The sequence below is a fragment of the Scardinius erythrophthalmus genome, assembly GCF_964197995.2.
Source record: "Scardinius erythrophthalmus genome assembly, chromosome: 18".
Taxonomy (NCBI): Eukaryota; Metazoa; Chordata; class Actinopteri; order Cypriniformes; family Leuciscidae; genus Scardinius; species Scardinius erythrophthalmus.
This window is the reverse complement of record NC_138238.1, coordinates 16,411,264-16,430,518: the sequence shown is the minus strand read 5'-3', so window position 1 is coordinate 16,430,518 and position 19,255 is coordinate 16,411,264. Positions and strand designations below refer to the sequence as shown.

The following is a 19,255-nucleotide window of genomic DNA, read 5'->3' as shown; positions in this document are numbered from 1 at the left end:
AAAAATGTGTGTGTATGTGGCAGAGATGAACAATAAAGAGAAGACAACAGGACAAGAACAATGAAAGCACACCTTCAACTCAGAGAGCAAAGAATGATGAGCTAACAAAAGGCATGGCTGGAATTTTTCAACATTTATTAAAAAAAAAAAAAAAAAGTTTGTTATATTCCTTTTTTTTGTCTTTTTTATTTCATTGATACCTGAGAGAATCCTTCAATAGCTTTCCTTTCCAGTCTCATTTAAAACAGCTGTGGTGTGGACATCATCCCCGCTCTCTGCTCACACTCTCATGGCTGGGTGCATTTCGGAAATAAGCACTTGAACTAACATATGGTCACAATCTAATCAAATCAAGATACTCACATTCAACTTCAAAAGAAACAGCAAAACTGAGGGCTTTGACATCACAGTGCTGAGGGCGGCCAATCAAACTCAAATATTTAAATATAGTGCGCTTTTGATGGAGTTTCGCATAAAGCTGAAGTGTGTGATTTCTGCGCCACTACTAGTTTTTTTAACTGCAGGTTTCCAAAACACTCCCCTCTTCTGCTATTGGCTGTGTAAAACTTATAGCCCCACCTCAAACTCACACTATTGGTTGAGTTGTTGCCAGGCTGGTGAAATGTTTTGATAGACCTTCAGAGACAGTGGATGCGTCCCAATTCAAAGGCTGCATCCTTCGAAGGCCGATTGCGTCACCACAGTGCGACAATGGCTGTCCCAATTCAAAGGCTCCTTTAAATGCGGCCTTGAATTGCATCCTTTGTTTCGCAGGCAATGAAGAATACAACAGATGGATCCTTTGCGGCCTCAAGTAGCCCAGAACTCATTGCACGCTGGAGACAACAGGATTTTTAAAAGAGAAATTGCCGGATTACACTTTTTTAAGTATTGGGTTCTACTTACTCAAATAATTGAATGTATCTAATGATACAAATGTAAAAAAAAAAAAAAAAAATTAAAAATAATATACAGATATAGATATATAATATAATATATATATTCAAATGTTGACATAGCTAGATATAAGATGTGTTTTTTTATATAGTTTATCCTCTTTATTATGTACATAAATGGACCAAGGTGAACATATTTAGACAGGTTTTGAACCCTATTTTGTTTTTAGGCAGTTGAATATAACTTTTCAAAAAGTCCAGTAACATTACTGCCGCTCCTCAACGGCATCTGTCACAGTTGCTAGGCGACAAGAACAGTCCTCTGTTCAATTAAACGACGCTCAGCGGCCTTAGAAGAATGCAGCCTTTGAATTGGAATGCATACTTAGTTATTTCTGTGTTAAGTATTTTATATAAATGATATAAAATAAGACCAAGTATTTTAACCAAAAAAATTACACTTCAGCTTTAAGACAGTCAGCTAAAGTGTGAATAAAAAGATCATTTTCATTTTGAACGTATGAAATGTCGTTTTGCTTTCTAACAGGTAGTACCAATCCACCGAACCATGAGAGCATTTGACGCAAACACATACATAGAAACACAAATGCAGTCTCTCGACAGCGGATGACATCATTGGAGATCAGCGGAAAGTTGAACTAGCGCCCTCATATGTTGGTGAGGTTTGACAAAGCAGGTCTCAGGCGACAAACCGAATGAGGCTCATGCTGTTGCGGTGGGTGGGAGTGTTTAGAAAGAGACATGTTCTCTAATCAGGGCTCACTGACACACCCATCATGCCATCAGAGGGTTAAGCATTGCATAGACATTCTTACTTATGGACGTTTTCATCTTTCTTTGAAGATAACACAAAATTTGGTTTAAAAAAAGGGGCGAAAATAAAACTACACCACCACCAAAGTGAAACAAAACCAGTATCTACTATTCTCCTCTGAGGAATCTGATTGGCAGTGGCGCGGTCAGTTAAGTGCTTCTAGGTACCAGAACATACCCATCTACGTCTCTACTGGAAATCTGACCAAGCGAACGTACGTCTTGCTATCCTGTCAGAAAGAGCGGTTTGAGTGCGGGGCAGAGGGTTGCGGAGGCACAGGGTTAGATTGTTAATTTTATGGGGCACTTCTTCTTCATACTTGTATTGAACATGCACATTTGCGAGTGCACAGAAGCACACATACAGATGTGTGAAGCATTTACAAAGCTATGCAAGCAGTTTTCCTTTACAAAAACGGTTGGATCAGCCGGTGTTCTGGCCTCGACATCCAGTATGTGGCGGTTGCATATGGTTAACACATAGTGATTTAATCTTTCAATATCTTTTTGTTTTGTATTTACATCCTTGGTTATGGCCAAAAAACTTGTAAAAGTACAAAAAAGAAAAATGAAACAAAACAAAACACAAGTATTGCACCTTGAAGGGCGGGCAATATACGCTCAGTAAGTTGTATGTGTAACATCATTTTGACAGCACTGTCCACTCTTGCTGGTGACCTGAAGTGAGGTTCTAGTTCCCGGGCTCGGTTCCAGCCCAGTCCTGTCAGCTACATTCAATACCATGAAGCACTCCCTGCAGTCGCAGATGCACACGTCTCCCTTTCCAGCCTTTCAGCCACACCGCATCCCATCCCATTCACTCCCATTCCGGCCCGTCGCATCAGCGCAGGCGACGCCAATGCATGCAACTGATGCAAATCTGAAACAGATGGGCTTTCGAGGCCGAAGGAGGGGGCCGTGTGCTTCCGCGATCACATGAACGCTCAAGCGCACATACACTCCATCGTACAGTTCAACACGTGCACTGGACGCACTTTGACACAAGTGCCACGCAGATAAGCTCTCCTCCCAAGTTCATTTAAACTTTGTGTTTGTGTGAGGTATGAGTAGATTGTGTTTCAGTTTTTTTTTTTCTCAGTTTCTGTTGCATTTCTCATGTTTTTTTTTCTAAGTCTTCTTTCATAAAAAAACAAAACAAAATATAAAAAGAAAATATTCCTGTTTCTTGTTGTAAATTCCTCTTGATAAAAAGACGAAGGACAGATACACAGACAAACAGAGCAGTTGACTTATCATTACTAACTATAGTGAGGTGAAAAAAAGAGGTGAAATTCTCTAGTTTACACTGCACGCATGGTCAAAAAGTGACTAGGGCTGTTGTTTTTCTCTCTTACGTAAAGCAGTTAAGAATCAAAAACAACACACACATTTCAGTTCAAAAACAAAAAGAAAGAAACGAACAGCTCAAGCTCCGAGATTTGAACTCTTTGTTCTGGAGTCATCTTTTTATTTGTTTTCTGGGTTTGTAATTATTTTCCTATATCTTTTTTTTCTACCTTTCTCAAATAAAATTAGAAGGTAAAGCAGCATCAAACCCCTGCGCTCACTCAACCAACCAATCGGAACTGCTGCGGCATCACTCGTATTCCAAGAATTCCATTCCGGCCCTTTACGGAATGCTGACAGTTCCTCTTGTTCTGATTGGCAGCCTTCCTTAGCAACCTCCATAAAGAGTGGCTCCTCATTCTGGCTCTTTCTTTCTGCTGCTCCCCGTTCACATTCATTCGGTGCTGCCATTCTTTGCATGACTTTGGCCACTCCTTTGTCTCACAAAGGAAAGGCCTGTTTCTGTTGGATGTTTGTCTCATGCCACTTCTGGCTTTGAGAATGTGGGGACAATGGTCTGTTCGTGAATGTGTAAGTGCTCCGTCAATCGTTACTGAGAAAGAACGAGACCGGGACATTGCTAGACTTAATACTGACTCTGAGGGTGTGCTTAGGAGCACATGGAGGTGTGGCCTCTGTTTGACAGAGAGGTTGAGGGCGTGTCCTCGGAAAACATGCAACTGAGCTGGAGGAGCGGGAGGGCTGGACCCATCATGCCTTAGTGCAAAAACGTAAAAGGTGTCAGGGGTTGAATCGTCTCTGAAGATTTGGCTCTTTCAAAGCTAAGTGCTCTCATTCAACTGCTAGCTTCGCCGCATCCCCTGCCCCACGCTGAAGAAAACCAGCTGACCCCTCGCTCCATTTTGCAAATTACTGCTTGGTATTGAAAAGGAATCAGCGATAGACCCATTTGGTTGAAGCCTGGCCACCTCGGGTCCTTCATCTGTAGCTCTTTCCATGGCTCCTTTTCGTAGTCATCGGTGTGTACGGTTTAGTTCGCCGACTGCTGAAAACTAGCTTCCGTTGTGACGGAAATCAAAGTGACACTTGGTCCCAACATAAAAAAAAAAAAGCCCATTCAGATAATTTTTTTAACGAGGCTACGATGAGGAATGGCAGGCCCTCCTGTCTACAGTGGTATTTCAACATAACTGAGAAGAAACTGTTTATTTCCTGGCTGTCAGTGTGTGAGAGTACGAGTGTGTGTAGGTGTGTGTAAGTGTGTGTGTGTGTGGCTGAGGGTAGCTGCCCTGTGTCCAGAGGTGAGGTAGAAACCTGTCAGCACAGAGGCAGTCATGGAGCCACAGCCAGCCGAAGGTGTGCCCACATTTGAGGTAAAATTAAAACAACACAAGGAAAAAAACATCGACAACAGCCAGTCCGCCACGGGCCGTCAGGAGCGTGCGCGAGTGTTCGCACAGACCGGGCAACAGTAGCATCTGAGCGGAACACAGATGGGTTGGACTGAACTCTCAAAGCCCTGCATGGGAGTCCAGAACTACAGCACTGCAGTGCATACAGTAAAATGAGGCATTCGAGTTTTGAGGTGTGCATTTTAGTACGTTTGTGTGTGTATGTGTGCTGGGTCTGGGAGTATGGTAATACTGTCTCCCTCCCGACACCTGTAAAACACAAATCAGCGTGGATCGGAGGTGTAGGGGTGCCTGGATTTCCATCTCTGTGTGACTTTCATGGGACAAAGAGAGGCAAAAGGAGCCCACAAATAAGCCCAGAAAATGGCAAGAACAAAAAAAGTCAGTTCTTGAAAAGTCAGTGAGAGGCACCCCTGAGTGAGCACTCAAATGGCGACAGAGAGCATTTGAACGGCCCGTGTCCTACAGAGAAGGGAAGGGCCATATTCTCAAAGGTCCCAAATCATTTTGAGTAGCTTTATTTAAATATAGCACCTGATTTGGTTTAAAAATGTCCTCCCGCTCCATACACAGGCTCAATATCGAAGAGAATCATGAGGTCTATTAGAGAAGCTCCACATTAGCCCAGAGCTTGGCGCAGCTACGGCGTTTGAACACAAGATACCGGTGGTTAATCTCACAAAAATGCTGAGATTTCGATGACTGAAATCAACTGACCACTTCACGAACTGGTGGAGGAATCTACATGCCAGCTGCCATCCAGTCTTAGCAGAGGGCACCTCCAGTGGTGGCGTGACAGTTGTGCAGTCTCTACGTGTACAGATGCATACAAGAATTTGAGTCGCATAGGTACTGCATCTCATAACACACTTATAAGAGTGTGTGTGTGTGTTTGTGTGTATAGATATATATTCTGTCTAAGGTGTTGATAAACCAGTATAAGACATCATGCTGAGACAGAAGGGCCACGCATGGGGAGTTTAGGGGATGAGGGAGGGCTGAGTTTTCTGCCGAAAAGCCAAAAAAAAACCCCCAAAAGTTGTTGAATTAACCCCCTCCCCACATGAAAGCCTTTCTGAAGATGACCCCTGCCAATGCAGCTGCTGCTGGTGAGTTTGGTGCATGGAGGGGGGTGAGACAGGGAGAGAAACACGGGTTATGAAACGTTCCTGATTCTCATGCCGCGGCTTGCCGGGACGTCACACGTCCTGATCCTCGAAGACCTCCAGGAAAAGTGGGGGGAAGAGTTCAGTGGGGCATTCCACCTTCATGTGCAGGAAGCGGCTGGCGTGACAGGCTCCGATCATGCGCAGGTCCGTCACCTTCATCAGCAGCTTGGGCCAGAAATGAGGAATGTTGTGCTTGCGATAGTTGATGTAGTGTTCGAACGCTAGGAGGTACATCTCCTGGCACTTCTCGATCTTCTCCACACACGTCAGGCCTGTTCGATCTGAAGAGACGCAAGGACAATACTCAGTATATGACCAATTTAGCATTTTATCAAAATATTTTATTTAAAAAAAAAACCCCACCTAGTTAGGTTTCATATACTTTTGAATAGTTCTACCACTACAATATTTACCAAATACCATGTTCCAAAAAATAAAACTATTAAAACTATGCTTTTGGTAACTGAAATTAAGCATAAATAAAATAAAAAAATCTAAATATTAGGTATAAGAAACTTTAAAAAAAAGAAAGAAAGAAAGAAAGAAAGAGAACTAAGGCACTAAAATAAATAATAAATAACAAAACAAAAAGCTAATTCAAAAATATTAATACAATATTACAACAGTATACAAATAGTACTACAATAACATTGCTTACTAGTCAACGTTCTTAGGCATGAAATACAAAATCCAGATTTTGATTTTAAGTATCTTAAATTAGCAACACTAAATTTTTATGAGGGAATATTACAATAATCCCATGAAGTACTGTGATTGGCAAAAACATATTAAAAATGACTGATATTTATTGGTTAGAATAAAATTACTATACTATTTTATATATATATATATGAATTAATATTATATACACACACACACATATATATACATATATATATATATATATATATATATATATATATATACACAGACACACACACACACACACATATAGATATATACAGTATATATATGACTGATGAATATTGATTTTGCCAAATATATTTGAAAATTATTTTAAATTTATTGCAAAATAAAACGAAAGGCTGACACCAAATTGTAAAAAAAAAAAAAAAAAAAAAAAAAAAAGTTTTTCTATGGAGAAAATGAATGAGGTTTTTACTTCCACAACCCACCTGTTACAGGTTTGATGAATTCTCTTGAACATGCTTTATCTAAAGGAGAACTGTTAGGGCTCGATCCTTAGCTTTGATCCCTGAGTTCTATTTCGAGCATGTTCTCATACAAGACAGCAAGGTAGCTCACTAGCTTCAGAAAAAGAGACTAACATTGATCTCAAATCCGTTTGGTTGCTTCTTGCTGCTGATCCAGTTTTGAGATTTCTCTCACAAAGAATAATTTAATAATAATATGAGCAGGATTACTGTAATGAATGTGTCCTCTCTCACCTGAGCTCATGAGCAGGACGGCCTGCAGCAGGGCCACCTCTGTGTCATCCAGGGTGAACTGAGCCAGACTCTTGCCCAAGTCGAAGATAGCGTCAGACACAACGCCCAGCCCTCCATTCTTAAGCTGCTCTCGTTTGACAGCCATCTCCCCGCTCAGGGTCAAGGTCTCGCTTTCTGGGTCGTATCGAACTGCAGCTCGTAGGGACATAATCTCCATACAGCAGCCCTTCAGCAGGATGATCTGATCCTCACAAGGCAGCTACAGAAATTAGAAATCATATGATAATACATAATTACATAACCTAATGGTAACCTAAAACCTGCTGTGGCATTGTCCACAGACCTTGAAAAACACTTATTGAATGAATTTCAAATATTGGTATTGAGCCTGTAAATTGATTTTAAAATGAAATCTTGAATTTATTTTCAGTTCACATGAATTTAGATTTTTTTTAAGGATGGAAAACCCCCAAAATATATGCCAGTATAGGTTTCAGTATTGAGACACATGAGAAAATATTTAAATGAATTATAAATAATGAAAATACTGAAAAACTATACTTGCCAACAAAAAATGATGGTGTATTTTAAAGTGGGTGATAAGTTACTAACTGAGCATCAATTTAAATTTATTTGATCTTATTTCATATATTTTATTGAGTTTAATAATAAATATTGTGTGTATAATCTTGCAATGATTGAGCTTTTTCAGTTTTTTTTTTCTTTTCTGACTTATTGTATTCGCACAGCACAGAATGAAGTAGTTATAAATATCAAATAGATATTTTTTTTAGTATAGTGTTAAACAGATTTACTTAAATGCATACATTAATGTGTTAACTTTGACAGCCCTTTGACAACTCGCATCTCTCACCCTTAACCAATAAATTATCGATAAAAAATTAGACACTAGAGATCAGCTTTCTGCAGAAAAAGCAGCCAATTATAATTCTTTTGTTGCACACCCTACCAAAGTAAATGAAAGATAATAATAATAATAACTGAATCGGCTACTGACATGATGACTGACATGACATGAACCACAGACAAGCATAGTAGGCTTTGTCTTCGGTCGTGCGCCTAAACGGTCAAATACATGCTCTTCACAAGTAACATTTACACTGATATATAAAACATTACACATCCTTTACAAAAGCAACAAGGTTGTGGGTCAGAGTTATTTTACAGTCCGTCTAGGTGTGTAATGTATTGTCTGGAAGATATTGTCTCAAAGTCTGGAAAATACAGGAGGCATAACGCTCAAAGTAGAAAATAGACTGAGAGAGGTAGTGGATGACAGGAAATTTACTGTGTAGACAATAATAAATATTCTGCCATAAGGGTGTTGTGTAGTCTACTGTGCAAGAATGTTCACACTTGCGGTTAAAGGAGAGATGGTGAATGTTAAATATGGAGAGAATGCTACATAGCTATGATGACATTCCCACATTCCTGATATATATGTTATTGTTTTATCAGCTGAATAATTTGGCAACAGTTACAAATAACCAGAGATGTCCAAAGCCGATCTTAACGGTCAGTATCGGGGCTGATTTAGCATTTTTTTTAACTGATTGGTAACGGCTATCTTAAGCTCAATCCCTAATTTTACGTCAGCTGTCGCAGAGGTATCGTGCAGTAGGTGGTGGTATGTACCTTCAAATGGATGTGCCAACCGCTAAGAAAAGGACAAGAAGTTATAAAGTGCACGCCTGACGCGTGACGTGAGAGGTGTGTTCTAGCGAATCTAAACATAGAGATTCCAGCTTTCGTGTTTAGCATATTTGATGCACACTTTTGTAACGAATCACTCAAAAGTAATTCATTTATTGTTTATTTTTATCTGCCGTCAGACTATCTGAGACATAACGGATTGCCATGGGTCGTGTCTGACAGACTGGCATTCTGACACCGTGAGCTTCATGCTTTCTAAACTTATCTCCACTTTTTTTGCAAGTATTCTGCTTATTGTACACATAAAATTCACTGAATAACTTTAGTAACTTTAATAAAAATCTCTTTACATTAATTCATACACTGAAGACTATGCAGTGTTTTATTTTTACATTTGATTTATTCGATTTCTGTATAGTAGGCTTTTATTTTAAAAGGGTTACGTTTATTTCGTTTGTATCTTTTTTCTATTGTATTTTTCCTATTGTTTGTCATTCTCACTAAGATCAACTATTGATTGTTGATAGTGAAACTGCTCTGAAAGAACAGATTAAGGGGTTGGGTCAAAGAGTATAGAAGCCCAAGAGGCGAAACTCTGTTGTGTTATGGGTAACAGTCTGTAGATGGCGCTGCGGAGGCGCGTCCGCCATTATGGACTGAAAGCTGCTGAAATCGTTAGCGCCAGTCAATGGCAAAATCCATTTTAGTAGGTGTTTATAGTTCATATGTGCACTTGCTAGATTGCACATCTTTTTTGTACCTTTCCGCCTGTAATAGGACATTCACAGATTGTTTTTGTTCTTCCCATTGAAACGTTCACTGTGTGCACTTTCACTGAAGATGTTGAAAAAACAAGTTGTTAAGATTTTTGTGATATTCTATGTAAAATATTAACTGTCTTTAGAAATGTTCATTTATAATTTTATTTATTTATTTATTTTTCCAAATCATATATATGGTGATGTTCACTAATTTCAAAATCAACATTTGAATAAATATCTTATTACTTATATCTTATTACTGTGTGTCCGCCTATAGCCTATATTATTTCATGAATTTCTGTTAGTCATATAACAAGGAAAATGCATAATAGAACATAAATATTGATAGATTAAAGTTTTGCAGTAATTTTATAATTGTATCTTTGCAAACCGTAAGTGGTAGGCTAATGAAGCCGATTCGGTGGGGGACATATACACTTACTAAAAAGTACTATAGGAATCTTATAGTATTTTGGGACAAAATATTATAGTAATCTTATAGGAATACTAATTATAGTAATTTGGGACATACTACAGAAGTACGATAAGACTACTATATAAATACTATAGCAGCTTTAAAATATTATAGAGGTATTACAGAAAATCACAGAAGTATGTTATGTTCTGTAATACCTCTATAATATCCTAGAGCTGCTATAGTATTTCTATAGTAGTCTTATAGTACTTCTATAGTAATATTTTGTCCCAAAATACTATTTTCTTAAGGGTAATTAGGCCATGCATAACCAACACATAGACGTATATTTTCTGTCATTTAACGTCATTTAACGTCGGTCATCCTCATTAATGTATTTTAAATTGTTTTCATATTTAGATATGACGGCCAGAAAAAAATAAGTTATGTTAAGTTTTTGTTATGTTAAGTTTTTCAGTGCCATTGACTCCCATTATTTTTCGGCGTTTTCCTTCAGTTTTCAGTCCATAATGGCGGCCGCGCCGTCATGTCATGGGGGCAACTGTTGCTATGGAGCGTTCTATTGAGTTTCGCCTCTTGGGCTTCTATACTCTTTGGTTGGGTGTCATTTTTATTTTTTTTTATGACGCACTGACAGGGTCACCTTAAAAGTTTTGCTTAGGGCCCCCAGAAGTCTAGGACCGGCACAGACAAAAACACTTCAAACAGTTGTAAAATAAAAATAAAAACAAAACCTAACAGCACTCTCACCTCTGAAAACATGGGCAGTTTTTTGGCAAAGTCAACAACACGTGTGATGGCTGGGGTGATGATCTTGGTAAACTCGCTGAAGGCCTCCAAATCCACTTTGTCACCATCTGATGTGGGAACCACCGGAGACTGTCCGATGTCCTCCGGCTGCAGACACAGACAGATTCACAGAGGGTTAACTTTTTCCATTGAAGAATAAATGAATGAATATACAGATAGACAGTATGAGATGCATGTGCAGGCTCTGGCTTTGCAGTTATGTAGCCTGATAGCCTTGGAAAACCACAGCGTTTAGTATCCTCAGGGTGGATTAGAGGTCAGCCATGTAAAAACTCTGGACAGAACAGCCAAGTAGCCCTGGCATCTGGATCAACATTCTATGTATGCAGTGAGAGGTGTTTTACATGAGTCAGAATAGAGGTAATTATAAGTACTCAAGAGACAGAGCTGCAATTACAGCATTACATGTTGGCAGTTGTAGATATATTATTGGACTGCATTCAATACCACTGACATGTAAGAATAACAAGTGAATAGATTCTCAGGAATGAAATAAGTGATAGAGAAAGCAAAAAAGGGGTTAAAAAGGGAAGTTACCAAAATAAACAGTATATAATTGTAATTGTATATAATATAATATGTTAGAAATATATATATTTATTTCGAAAACAATATACATATAATACTTTTATTCGCACGGTTGCATTAAATTCATCAAAAGTGACAGTAAAGACATTCATAGTGTAAAAAAAATATTATATTAATCAAAAATCAAAAATAAAAATCATAATGCAAGGGAAAAAATTGTATCATGGTTTCCACAAACATATTAAGTAGCACAACTATTCTCAACAACATTGATAATAATAATGATAAATGTTTGTTAAGCCCCAAATCAGCATTTTAGAATGAATTCTAAAAGATTATGTGAAACTGAAGACTGGAATAATAATGCTGAAAACTCAGCTTTGCACAGGAATCAATTACATTTAAAAACTAATAAAATAGAAAAGAGTTCGTATAATTACTGTTTTACTGTATTTCTGATCAAATAAATGCAGCCTTGCAAATATATAGTAATTATCCAAATGTTAAAAAATACCTAATTAATATTCATGCCATTTTGTGATGCCCATAAAACCTGAACACAAAAATGTAAAAACATGTCCGTGTGGTGGACGCCCCACCCCTTGCGGCACAACAGCGACAGTCCTAAAGACCTCAAACTGTGCAATCACATTGATTTCTTTGTTTCTGATAAAGCAAACAGACCGAAATAAACAAAGACACTGAAATCAAAGACTGCAGAAAAAAAGCGCAGTGCTGGCCTACACACAAACACTATTTTGTTTCATTGTGAGGTTGTGAGAGCAAAAAAGTCTCAGAACACTACAGCTGTGACAGACAAGCTGTTTGAATAATTACTCGTATTAATACTAGAGTTTATTAGCGCTAAAGCTGCTAGGAAGCCTTCATGTGACATACAGATCAGAAACTACAGCACAGACCACACAGAGAGGCTAAGTCTAGAAAGTAAATAAATGCAAAAGAATCTGTTCAGTGATTCAGAATGTGCCTCTGAGGAACTTCTGCTGCCGCTTAAGATTTGTGTGTTTGTGTTTACGCTGTCTCAGATGGACGGGACTGTTTTAACTGTGCCACACTGGTGTATTTGTTTAAGTTTTAACAAGCATGAGCCAAAGTTTGTGTATGTCTCTTCTTCCAGGAGGTGGGGGTAACGCAGGCCCTGGATACGTCCCAAACGCTTGTAAGACCCCAGTGTAAACTATCCCCTCTGCTGGTCCACCCTGGCCTTCTCACTGCTGAGAACTTGGCACTGCGCTTTCTCACTACAGAGATCTTAAGACAGCCCAGTTGGACTACCGACAGGACCGAGTGAGTGTTCCCATGGAGAAAGAGAGTGCAGTTTATCGGGGTCATTCGGGGTCTCGGCCTTGCACTGTTATTGGAGGCATTTCTTGGTAGTAAAGGTTATCCAGGCTGAATTCTTTATGAGCCGTTTTACAGGAGTTCTCAGCCGGCCCGGGGAAGTGGTTTCTCTGTCCCCTGTGGATGATCGTAACAGGGTCTAGTACAAGCCGAATGTTTAGATTGGTGTGCGCCAGGGCTTTGATAGTGCTCTTAACAGCTGGGTGTTCGGTGGGCTGAGAAAACCTACTTTGGTTCTATGATGGAGAGTCTCCAAATCACTCCTTCTCCTAGTAAGACATGTTAAGATACCATGTTTAAGCGAGCCTATTTTAAAGAATGTTTGAAGAACTGTTTTTGTCCATACAATTCAAGTCAATGGCGTCCAAAACATTGTTATGGACACAAAAAACAGAGAGAGAAAATAGTCATAAAGCTTTGGAATGACATGAGCTGAGTAAATGACTCTCTTTTCATTCTCTTTAAGATCGACTTGTCTTTCAGGACAGATAACCCACTAGATGTTTGGTAGGCAGCCCATTACACTTTGAGAAATATTCTGTGTCTCTCACCTAAACTCTTCCTTTCCATTTTATCTTCCTTTATCCTGCCACCTTTCACAGTAGGTAGTATATTGTCTGAGAGAATGAGCGATAAATACCATCTAAAATCTTTCCTTCCTCTTTCCTTCCTTCTTCATAAACGGAGACGCTTTTACAAAGGCCCTTCATGGTTACATTCCAGTTATTCTTGTTTTAGCGCTCGCTGTCGCCTGTCGACTGATATTTGCAGACTGGTATTGTCACTCATTAAATTGATTAGCAAGCAGTGTAAACAAATGCAAATCTGCATTGACAGATACGGACAGATAAGAGATTTGCATGTTCTGGTGTGATTTGGTCAAAGGTTTAATAGACACCGGCGAATCGTTGTCATTTAGAAATGAGATCGTGTGGTTTTGTTTGAATTGAGGTTGCGGCCTTTTAACGATTAATGGTGCAGCTCTAATATTAGTTACAGTTTAAGTTAACAATGACAACCCTGTTATACAAACAAAACTGACCTGACACACAAGGAGCTTGCTTACCAGGAACTTGCGTTTCTGTTTCCAGTGAGAGCCCTGTGCATTGGTGTGGCGGTGAGCTTCTGTCACCATACGGATCAGTTCCCACTCTGAGCTGGTGGGTTCTGGACGATTCTGCAGGGTCTTGACCATCTCCTCCTTCTTCCGCTTCTCACGGTTCTCCTCAATCAAGCGTCGTTTCGCAACCCGTTTGGAGTCGTCCAGAACCACTACACCAAAGAGAAAAATTGGTTAATTCTCCCACTCTCATGATGCATAAAACACTGCACAATGCATTCAAATGTGCAATTAAGTTATGAGTTGCTTTTCCAGTAAATCTTTCATTTTAAGGATGTTCAGTCACTTTTCCTGGAAAACAAAAATGATTTTGCAGTGCAGAATGGCGGTGACAGAACGAGTAAGAGCATCAGGGAGGGATCAAAGTAGAAACAAGAAACATCCATAAAACATTATAGAGTAGAAAGAGAGAGGGAGTGACAGAGGAAGAAGAAATGTGGTCTGGGCTGAACATGTGCTGTACATATGTGAGATGTATAGACATACATAAGGGGAACCCCAGACTGAGCATTTCAGTTTGCATAGGATTAATGTACCTTCGCTGTCAGCATGCATTTGTGTATGGAAGGAGTAGGGCTCCTAGATCCAATACAGTGTGGTCCAAATGTCTGATGCAGAAGTTCAAATGCTTCTGAATTATTTTCCTTATTTAACAAAATTCTATAGAATTTGAATAACTTAGAAAAACTAAGAGATAGAAGAAAACTGCTAATGATCAGTGAAAAGACTGTGTTCAGTGAGTGTTTGCAATCATAGTGATCCTGATGCAAAGCCATGTACTGACTCGTGTTTTTTATTTTATTTGTCTGTGTGTGTCTTTTGCATGTTCAATGATTTTGTATGTTATTTGCATGAGTGTGTGAGAGGTCACTCACGATCCATGGCCATGCCCACGGCGATGCATTTCTTGAAGCGGCACAGCTGACACTGGTTGCGGGTGATTTTGTCGATAATGCAGCAGCCATCGTATTTACAGGAGTAAGAGGGGTGGAGGTTCTTCTGGATGGTGCGCCTGAAGAATCCCTGGGAGTGAGTTGGATAAAGAGATTATTCAGAGGCGGGGAGTCAGACATTTGTGCGTTATCTGTCACATATGGTGCAGGTGGATACAAAGAGGCTTTTTGTTTCGTTTTGCTGAAAAATGATCTAAATATCCTTTTGAGAAGCAAAAATGTGTATGAGAATAAAACATGTTTTCATAGAATAATATATGAACTTAGTTGAAAATATGAAAGAGAACATATGTATCTTGTTTTAAGAAGCTTAATGGTTGCATAGATGAATGCTTAAAATAAGCAAACAAAAACTATTTGCCAATGATATCTTACCAACTCTTATATCTTAACGATTTCTTCAGCAATGTTGTCTTGTTTTCTGTAGGGTTGCCAAAAAGCTAAAATTTCAGTAGTAAATACAAATTAGTCTTAATACCAAATTTTATACAACAGAAAAAAACAAATAAGCTCTTGAACACATTCCCTTATTTTGGGAAACCCTAACAAAAAACAAAAACCAAAACCAAAAAAAATAATAATAATAATAATGAAATAACTGCACAGAGCACGTGCAAGTTGCTGACATCCCTAATCTGATAGATGTTTAGCTAATGTCTTTTTTTGCAGTAAGGGAATATACAAGCTCTAAGAGCTCTTCAAATCAGACTGTTTAGACAGGAGTCACAAAGACTTGTACAGCACAGTTGTCACTCACAATTCTCTCCCTTCACATACAGAGAGACAGTAGTGGATAAAATGGTTGACAGGGTTTTTTTTTTAGGCTAGACAGGTTTGATAGTGATAGGAGTCTAAGTTTCACAAATGACAACAGGGTGTATTGTTGAAAAGATGGGACCAGCTCCACACCATGACTCTACGTGAAGTGACAGTCTAGTCTGTATAATGTGGGGCTGAGGTGTCTGTTAACAGATGTCATTGTGCACAAGTGTTCGCAGAGAAGTCCTACCTTACAGCCCTCACAGGTGATGCAGCGGTAGTGGTAGCCTGTAGCTTTGTCTCCACACACCACGCATGGCTCATCCTTCTCCAGATAGCTGGGGATGTACCCTGCCATACAAAATAAAGAAATAAATATATAAAAACAACTCTTAACTGCTAACTGATATCAACTACCAACAAACAAGCACAAACACCAGCACATCAACACCACAAAGCCCATACTGAGAAACCAGAAGTCAGAAACATTTACCTCAATATATATATACACATACATACATTATAAATACATACATAAAAAGGTTATGACATGTTTGTATATTATTTTGATACTCATCAAAATAAGCTATTTTTAACATTTTGTATAAGTCATACAAGAATCAACTAATTTTTAAGTCGATTTAAAGTACTTTAAGTTGAAACGACTTAAACATTCAAGTTGATTGTACTTAATTTAAGCAAGCAACTTTTTTTTACAGTGTAGTAATCAGTGAAGTAATCTTTTTTTTTTTTTTACAGTGTAGTAATCTTGTCTTAACCAATTGTGTTAGTTTGGGGGTGGGAACTGGAAACTGTTAGGAAAATATTTCAAATTCAGATTTCGTTTGTAGCTGCGTTACTGCAGAAATTACACACTTCAGCCTTATCTGAGTATCTATTTAAGGCCTAGTCTAGTTAACATGATTGATGAAAGGCCTGAAGAGCCCTGAGTGTCACTTGACAGCAATAAAAATCTGCCAGTGTTTCTGGCAGGAATAACAATCTCTTGCCTTATGCTTAGTCAACTGCCAGAGCCTCTCAGCAAATTTTTTGAAGGCTTTCATGAATATGAAACAGGTTATTATTTAAGAAACATGCTATAGCTTACAGTAAAGGGGAAAAGTCAACTGGCCACTATTTCACTAAATACAAAGCTGAAAAATATACACTACCATTCAAAAGATTGGGGTTGTTAAGATTTTTGAAAGAAGTCTCTTTTGCTCACCAAGGCTGCATTTATTTGATCTAAAATACATTAAAACAGTAATATTGTGAAATATTATTACAGTTGAAAAGAACTGCTTTCTACTTATGCTCTAGAAATCAGTCCAAAATGTTGATTTGGTGCTCAAGTATCATTTCTTATTATTATCAATTTTGAAAACAGCTGTGTTGCGCAATACTTTTGTAGAAACCGTGATACTTTTTTCAGGATTCTTTGGGATTTTGAAACATTATAATTTCTTTACACTACAGTAACTTTTGATAAATTAAAAGCATCTTTGCTGAATAAAAGTATTGATAAAAAACAACTGACACCAAACTTCTGAACAGGAGTGTATAAACAGCTGAAAGAAGATGCAAAATAATAATAAAAATAACTAATATCACATGCATTATCAACAGTTTTTTCCAGGTTTTTACAAAGCTGAAGAGCTTTTTTCCCCAGATACACCATTCTTAAAACTAAAATAGGTGAAAAGAGAATGAAAAATTGTAACTTCTTTCATTAACATTTACAAAAATCACCAGCAGGTGGTGCAAAGATGGGGGTAAATAAAAATGCAGACTCATGTAAAATGTAAAAAAGTTTTTTTTAGACTTCTTTTTTAAAAATGTATTCTTTGCACAAAATAAAACACCAGATCATTTTGGAATTGTAAATATGATCACACTGCTCTAGCGTCTTTCTTCCTAAGCACACGTGACAGCACCAGCATTAGAAAACTACAAGGTTAGAGATTGAAGAGGATGTTGGGATAAATCTGGCTTGCTTTATTTGGCTACTGTGGGCACGAGGTGAATATGGCAGGGCCAACTTTATTGAACCTCCTTAACTGAACAGCTACTCCATACACAAACCAATACAAAGCCAATCCTTACACAGCCCATTAGCCTGGGATAAGGATTGCTTTAACATGAGTTATAATGTCCTGAAGGAGTATCACCAGAACATCACATAACAACAAGTCCATTGAGCTGAACTGATGCTGGAGTTGATGCAAGGAGGATCACGGGGCAACTGAAAACCCTTCTCTCCCTCAGGGTTTCTTGAGTGTTTCTCAGAAATGTGGAGTCAGTGATGTATTTTGGGAGGAATGAGGAGAGGAAAAGATACTGCTGCAGCTCTAGGCAAGAGCATCAGTGTCTTATGTGAGACATCTTACCAGACATGCTCTTCACCGAACACTGGCTGTTCTTTCTCTTCCTTTTCGGGCCATCGAGCCACCTGGAAAAAAAAGAGAGAGAGAGAGGGTTGGTATTAGTACATGCCACAAAGTTGGCATATGGGAAGTCTTTGCTCTCATTTGATGGCTGCAATTCCCTGTGGTACCACTTTATATTTTTAACTAGCACACTTTCAGCTCCAAGTGCTCCAACAACATGACAACCCTGTCATTTTGATTTGAGAGTGTGGATCAAAATAAAAGAAGACTGCAGATACAGGCAGCCGTCAGAGCTATGGTGCACGTGTTCCTGACGACTATATGAAGAGACCAAGCACACTCCCCTTCTCTCTTCCCAGAAAATTTATTTTATATGTTATTTAAACATATCTACTAAAATTATAAAACCCCAACACAAAATAATAATAAAAACAAAACAGTAATGTAGCATACATCAACAAAGCAACCGGAAGCTGACGATTCACAATTAAATGTTCTTATATAAAGAGTTTTATTCCCTAATATTACAAAGTTAAAGGTGAAGCCTGCTACAGTAGCCATAGCCCAAACTCTCGCTATAGGTTGAACTGGAAAGAGATTATTGACTCATTGACTCCTTTTGATGTTAAATCAGCCATACAGAAGTCCATATTTGACCTACTGAGTATATTTCTGGCCAAAGAGTTATATATTCCCTACTATTGAACTTCCTATACATTCTCATTGAGTTCTGGTGAGAGTCCTCGATCATGAACTTTCTATAAATTCTCAATGACTCCTTCTTATGTTGCATCAGCCAAGCAGTAGGCCATATCTGACCTATTGAACATATTTTTGGCCAAAGTGTCCTCTTACATTAACTTTCTATACATACTCATTGACTCCTTTTGATGTTTGATCCTTCATTGACATGAAAAAATCTTACAGACTTCACATTTAAATCATTACAAAAATCCCCCCCCCCCCCCAAAAAAGCCTAGTGATAAAGCACCAAGAAAGTCATTTTCAATGAGAGTTGCCTGTATGAGTTTCTTTGTTCTGTTAAACACAAAAGAAGATATTATAAAGAATGCTGGTAATCAAACAGTTGATGGAAGGGAAACAAATTACTATGAAAGTCAATGGCTACCATCAACTGTCTGGTTGCCAACATTCTTTAAAATATCTTCCTATGTGTTCAACAGAACAAAGAAACTCATAAAAGTTTGGAACAACTTGAGGGCGAGTAAGTGATGACAGAATTTTCATTTTTGAGTGAACTCTACCTTTTATTTAAAAAAATAACAATCTTACAATACAACCAATAATGAAACAAAACAAAACAAAACTAAACTAAAACTAAAACTAAACAAGACCAGTTTTGCCACGCCAACAAGAACATTAGGTGATCCAGCAGTAGGAACACCCATTACGACTAAAGAGGCATGTACACTGACA

The 19,255-nt window shown here is 38.4% G+C and overlaps 1 protein-coding gene across 1 annotated transcript in view; it reads right to left on the bottom strand.

The window, feature by feature from the left end:
- Positions 1-3,161: 3,161 nt before the first annotated feature.
- thrab (thyroid hormone receptor alpha b) overlaps positions 3,162-19,255 on the bottom strand; it is a 158,234-nt gene continuing 142,140 nt past the window's right edge. Inside the window, exons 4-10 of the mRNA XM_081393434.1 lie at positions 17,819-17,880; positions 15,682-15,782; positions 14,595-14,742; positions 13,666-13,871; positions 10,650-10,796; positions 7,029-7,287; positions 3,162-5,900 (exon numbers count right to left, since the gene is read on the bottom strand). Of these exons, the coding sequence (XP_081249560.1) occupies positions 5,650-5,900; positions 7,029-7,287; positions 10,650-10,796; positions 13,666-13,871; positions 14,595-14,742; positions 15,682-15,782; positions 17,819-17,880 (1,174 nt within the window). The 3' untranslated portion in view covers positions 3,162-5,649. The remainder of the gene's footprint in view (positions 5,901-7,028; positions 7,288-10,649; positions 10,797-13,665; positions 13,872-14,594; positions 14,743-15,681; positions 15,783-17,818; positions 17,881-19,255) is intronic.